The sequence below is a fragment of the Sabethes cyaneus genome, chromosome 3 (assembly GCF_943734655.1).
Source record: "Sabethes cyaneus chromosome 3, idSabCyanKW18_F2, whole genome shotgun sequence".
In the NCBI taxonomy this organism is placed as follows: Eukaryota; Metazoa; Arthropoda; class Insecta; order Diptera; family Culicidae; genus Sabethes; species Sabethes cyaneus.
Genome location: NC_071355.1, coordinates 157369583 through 157375783, shown reverse-complemented (window position 1 = coordinate 157375783; position 6201 = coordinate 157369583). Strand labels below are relative to the sequence as shown.

Here is a 6201-nt window from a genome sequence, read left to right as displayed (position 1 = left end):
GCAAAGGCCCTTTTCACCTCAGAATTCTCCAATCGGCGGTCGTCGTAACGACACCCTACTTCTTTCTCACGTCCTCCCGTCGTTGGACATGTGCGACGCGCAAACGTATCTAGGTGATGGTCGAATGCAATATGAGCGATGCGTTTGTTGCGTACATCAAGAAGGTTCCTTTGCCATTTTCGGCTGATGCAGATGTGGTCGATTTGGTTTTCTGTTCGGCCGCCGCGGGAAACCCACGTGACTTAATGAGCTAGGCTATGGGGAAAGAGTGATCTACCAATAACCATGTTATTATTACCACAGAATTCTGTAAACAGCTCCCCGTTTTCGCTCATCTCTCCTAGGCCATGGCGTCCCATGACGCGTTGTTTGAGCCAATCTTCGCGTTGAAGTCACCCAAGTGGATATGGATGTCCCCCTTCGGGATTTTCTCAACCACGCTGTTCAACTGGCTGTAGAAACTATCTTTCCCTGTCGGCAGCATCTGTTGGCGTATAGCACTGGAATGCTGTAAGGTTTCTAACTCGTGTTCTGAATCTGGCAATGAAGCTTCTTTCGTTTATCGATTTCCACTTCATCAGGGTCGCATGCCCCTGAGTTCAATAGGAATCCAACTCCTCTTTCTCGAGTAACATCTTCACCTCGTATGCCAGAGTACAGCAAGACTTGCCTGTATGATGTCCCAGCATTTCAAGCTTCAGGCGATCAGCTTCCCTTGCAAGTTAGTTGAACCAGCTTGCCCTGCTGGGAAAGGGTCGGTATATTCCATGTTCCGATTCGTGTCCGCGTTTTCATGCTAATGCTCGGGTAAGTAGATTGTTAGCCTAAGCTTCCTCTCCCGCTGATGGGATCGCTGATCGGTTCGGCCATCTCAAGGTGGGCGAGTCGAGTGCCTCCTTCCCTGTTTGCGTACGACAACTGAGGTTGCGTACTCTCCAGCCGGCACCACGGGGAGGTAGCAATAGGAGTAGGTGAACATATTTGCATATGTTCACCCATTGCCAGGCCAGGCCAGACTGAATCGTACACCGCCTTAAAGTTCACAAACAGATGACGAGTCTGCAATTTGTATTCCAGGATTTTGTCTAGTAACTGACGCAGGATAAACAATTGATCCGTCGTAAAGCGACCTCCACGAAAACCAGCTTTGTACTCGCCGACGAAGGACTCCGCCAACGGTCTCAGTCAAAACAGGATACGGGAGAGCACCTCACAGACAGGTAAATGAGACAATCTCGCCGAGCGCGCGACTTTGGGCATACGGCCTTATTGTTGTTTACCACCGGATATTTGATTTGAAACACTTGAGAGATAGTACCTAGTTTGTTTTTCTCGAATGAAGCAAATAAGGAATGGATACAAGGTTTAAATTGATTGGAATGAAAATGATGAAAACAGAAATGTAACAGCCTTATTCTTGGTTCTTAAACAAATTTTAATTTCGATCAAAACTGTTTGTATCGAGGTGTTTTCTCATTTTGTCTTTCCGGAGTGTTCAAGAACACCATCTTCTTTCGATCGAAAATACGATGCGTTCAGAATAGGCTGCACTTTGCGGATGCTTTCGACCGACTGTTGTTCAAACGGAAATAGGAATATAGGGTGAATATGAGGTGTACGCAGTTCGATTTTCTGGGTTTCTTCAAAAAAAAAAAAAATAGAGCACACCAGCGAATGAAAATGTATTTAATATTGTATTCAGTCGCTTAGGTTAAGGACTCGATTGATGTTCTGAATACATCTACACTTTGATCAAGCCAGTAACTCGTACAAGTAGCTTGAGCATTCATTCAGCTTACCGTAACCACTTATCTCAGCACTAATGCTAACAAGAATTCTATCAATCAGAGCACTGTTAGCTCGCAAATGGTTTGCTACTAGGGTACCCTGTGGGGAGGACATCAAGTTTCCTAGTGCTTGATAGCCTCTGTAAATGGCCTCGTAGTCACTAGCCCACTCGAGAAATTCTGCGACGCCATCAGACAATACCTTCGAGAAATCAAGCGAAGGTTTGTCCAATTGAGCCATTGAAAGGTTTAGATAAAAACTGGCCAAAGCGACCTGCAGGTTCGCACTGCCAGTCCTGATTGGCGTCAGCTTATCCATGATGGATCGAATGTGCTCCAGAACGATATTTTGTCCATTACTATGTGAGATCATGTTAACGAAGCAACGAGCTGCCATCATTTGATTAGCCGGTAAGTGATTAATGTGCTGCAAGAGACTTTTCATGAAATCGCCTTCAAACAGTTCCTGACAGGCACGGGCGTCGCGAACTATCAATCTCGTGATGTCCAACACTGGAAACACGCTTTCCGTTGGCCATGTGTACAGATATTTAAGGGCTGTGAGACAGGCGGAATTTTGCTCCGACTCCGACGACACTTCACCAACGTAACGGACGATATCATCCAACGTATCGTCAGACATCTGCAGGCTTTTATTTTCGATCTTTCCGTTTAACTCTCTGAAAAGTGAATAAAATAGGTCAGAAACTTCTCAATGTACGATAAAAGAGAAGGCGATACTTACTTCAGCTTTATCAGCACTTTCTTCAGATCGGCATTTTCAATTGTCACAAAGTGTTTATGGGGAAAGTGCGTGTTCGTCTTTTTAACCTCAGTTTGCCCGGTTGAATAACTAGATCCACCGGTAAAGGGATCAGCGTTACCAGCGGCCGATTCGCCTGAACCATTCCGTGAGAAATTTGCGTTTGGTGTTTGCGTCGTATAGCTAGACCCACCCGTCAGAGGATCTGTATTGACGGCCGTTGGGCGATAGTTAGATTCTGTCCCCGGTACATAACGGTTACCCCCAGTGAAGGGGTCGTAAGCATTACTATTGCCCGCAGTTACCGGAGCATTCTTGGAGTTCGTAATTATAAAATTCGCAACCTGCTCCAAATATGCTTGGGGCAAATTATGCTTATGTATAAAGCGCTGGGCAACAAACCACGGATCTTCACCACGGTTGAATGGAAGTTTCAAGTTAGGAGCATCATCTGACAGATTGACAGAAAACACATAGTCGTATTCACGTCCTTCGTACAATTGTTTATCCGAATCACCCCCGTTTGCTCCCATTACGTCGCCCACACATTCCCATTTGTTGTTGGTCCACTGATAACACATAATTTTACCATTTGCATGACGTACAAGTCTAGTTTGTCCTTCTCGACCCTCCGAAAGCAAGGACTCTGGCCCAGGGAGATCATTCACGTTCATACCTCCCAGTTGCTTCGTCGATTCCTGTACTCTAACTACTACAGCCAATCGGTAAGCTTCCTGAATGTCTTGTGGCGCTGCTCGATCTGCATTAGCAGTAAACACTCTAACCATTGCATCGCTAGAACCAGCAACAATGTCCCCGTTACGCAAGCCTACCACAGACCATACCGACTGGGCAGGTAGCTGAAGTTTGTCACCTAGTGCCCCTTCCTTCAAGCTCCACATTCGAATTGTGCTGTCCTCGCTGCTAGTAATAAATACATCATCACCCCAGAAGTCGCTTCTGGAAATGCTGTAGATATAATTGGTGTGTCCGTGAAATTCTTTAACACACTCGTAGGTATCATTCCAGTGTCGAATAACAGCGTCATTAGAGCAGCTGAGAAATCCATTCTTCGGCAGAGAACATAAACCACGAACGCAATCTTTGTGTCCTTTCAGCACAACTAGTTTCTTCCCGTCTTCATTCCACACGAAGATTGACTTATCAGCCGAACCTGCCAATTAATATGTTATATAATATATGAATGCTTATTGTTTGACTAAATCACGTTGAATTTACCTGTAACATACTTTCCAGAAACCAGACGGGTAACAGCCCACACAGCAGCTTCGTGGCCAACCAAAGTTACACTGGCTTGTGAAGTGCCAACGTTGGTCCAGATCTTTGCACTTTTATCCCAACTTCCGGAAATAATTACATTCGATGAGTTACCTTTCGCAAGTGCACACACTGTCGACGTGTGTCCCTTCAGTATCACGAACGGCTCCACTGCTTTAGGATACTTATAGATGCAGATGGTAGCATCATTACTGGCCGTGCATATCCAATTGTTTTCCTCAATTACCAGTACAGCACCGACGTAATTCGTATGGTGGACTAACGTCTCCGTTTCAGTATACCGCCCGTCCAGTAATGTCCACACTTTGGAGGTTTTATCCCGCGAGCCGGATACGATACATCCCTTACCTTCAGCAACGGCACGAACGTCCAACTTGTGGCCGGCTAATTCGCATGACAGTTTGAAATCGTCGATTTTTACCATTGTTGTTTTTAAACACTGTCCGGCTGTAGTCTTCCAGTTAAACTGTTAGAATATCAATTAATTTTAAACTATGAATGCACAATGCAAATCAGTATCTTTTAGATTAACGCCGACTCACCCTGGGACACAATATAATATCTGACTCGACACTCGAGTGAGAAAAACAGCAGACTCAAAGAGTAGACAGAGTAGACAGTTCAACAAATGCAAAAGTAAAGATCGAGCCACACTGACCGTTACGGCTACGTAACGGAACGGAGCGACAGTGATTTTTTATGTCAGAAGCAAGGGGCGAGACCGAGAGGGGAAAACAGGGGAAAATTAACCTTACATCTCCCGCATAAGCAAAAACTATCCACCTTTGCGCGTGCGTAACGGCGGTTAGTGGGTACAACCTTCGGAAAATATTAGCATGCCTTTGGAAACTTTATATTCACGTTGACATTTCCACCCTTGATTGTTGTTGTAGAACTATCAAGCGTACGTAAGCGGAGTTGTCAAAAGCAAATAAACATGTTCGAAAAGTGTACCCATTAGCCGCCATTAAGCGCGCAAAAAGGGTGGTTGATATTGTGCCTTGCAGTAATTTAACGAGTCCTACGCAAATTCATATTTTAATAATAATTATCCTGTACCTATCCAGTTTTTCACGAGCGGTAATGGCGGATATTGAGCACAAGTGGGCACAATTTTTTGACATGCATTGGAGGAGCGTCGAGTTCGCCTTGACGGAGTTACTATGGATACATTCATGATTGTTTGTTTACGAGGTTTTAATATTGTGCGCGCATTCCCTTACTGGACACGACGGTTGAAACAGTCGTGTTTCTGAACGGTCGTAAAAAGGGTCGTTTTTAGCTTTTGACAGATAAAATGTCAAATTGTGTCATCATCGCTGTTTCATTATTGAAACCAATCGAGCAAAGTAAATAAACCTAGGAATTACCGTTCTATCAGAAGAAACGGAATGAAATTCAGCATGAAATGAATTTGTATTTTCAACGCCGGTTTGCCGAAATTTCATAGTGAATAAAGCGTAGTTTATCCTTCATTATCCAAACAAGCAATAACAAAGCAATAACGTTCGTATTCGAAAACAATTTGTTTAATGCTTTTGTATGATTAACACGAAGTCACGATTAAGGTTGCGACAGAAACGCAATGAGCCTGTGTTGCCAGTTATGGCGATAAAACATTACGAACTGTGTTGCCAATTTAGTCATTTTTTACCTTTGGAACGTTTGAAACAGTATCTGAACTCCCCTCGGAATCCATCGATCAAGTAAATGCACAATACTGCACATGGATAAAAGAATGAAAAATTAAATTAACTATTAGAAGCACTTATGGAACCTCAAAGCACGCTATTCCATACGAAGGACTGCTGGTGAGATTGTTCTAATTTTACCCATATATGCCACATTTCATCTTAATATTATATTATTAACAGTATTAATATTGATATCATAAATGTGGAAGACTGGATGATGGAGTGGATTGCCAACCTGAATCCTTAAGGTCTGAAGCAAATATGGCACTTCTCAATTTAAAACAAACAAATCATCACGTGGGTTAAAGTTGGTACAGCGAAATTGATTATTACATGGAAGGATCCTAATGCTGGAAGGCGACTCTTATAACCCCGGAATGCGCACAAGTGCCTCTGCTTGTGGGTCCGCCCAATCCCTTTTGGCCCTTCTGTAACAGCATTAGTGTGAAATTCATTTGATAATCAAATTTGGATCTACTGTAATTCTACCCACATACATTGGCAAGTCCTTGAAATGATGGTGGCTTTCCCCTATTACTACTACTACTACTACTACTTGTGCTCAATATCCGCCATTATCGCTCGTGGAAAGGTGGATACCAAATATTGCAGATTGCAAGAAAAATCCTCACATTGCGGTTATTTTGACAGCTGAACC

At 43.6% G+C, this 6201-nt stretch overlaps 1 protein-coding gene across 2 annotated transcripts; it reads right to left on the bottom strand.

Annotated features, from left to right (window-relative positions):
* Nucleotides 1-1674: 1674 nt before the first annotated feature.
* On the bottom strand, nt 1675-4434 carry LOC128741854 (phospholipase A-2-activating protein). Of its 2 annotated transcripts, none has more exons than XM_053837955.1 (4): nt 4392-4434; nt 3790-4315; nt 2533-3724; nt 1675-2467 (listed from the first exon to the last, which is right to left on the bottom strand). In XM_053837955.1, the coding sequence occupies exons 2-4, from the start codon at nt 4271-4273 to the stop codon at nt 1753-1755; spliced, it is 2391 nt and encodes a 796-aa protein (XP_053693930.1). In that variant the 5' UTR covers nt 4274-4315; nt 4392-4434; the 3' UTR covers nt 1675-1752. The 2 variants fall into 2 exon arrangements, with proteins under 2 accessions (XP_053693930.1, XP_053693929.1); XM_053837954.1 differs by having other exon boundaries at nt 3790-4341; nt 4392-4433.
* Between the last annotated feature and the right edge of the window lie 1767 nt (nt 4435-6201).

Excerpts from the sequence above, each read along its gene's own strand:
- LOC128741854 (XM_053837955.1), bottom strand. The coding sequence starts at position 4,273 with ATGGTAAAAATCGACGATTTCAAACTGTCATGCGAATTAGCCGGCCAC. Across the intron at positions 3,725-3,789 it reads TTCTGGAAAGTATGTTACAG|GTTCGGCTGATAAGTCAATC; the intron begins GTAAATTCAACG and ends ATTAATTGGCAG. Across the intron at positions 2,468-2,532 it reads AAAGTGCTGATAAAGCTGAA|AGAGTTAAACGGAAAGATCG; the intron begins GTAAGTATCGCC and ends TTCACTTTTCAG.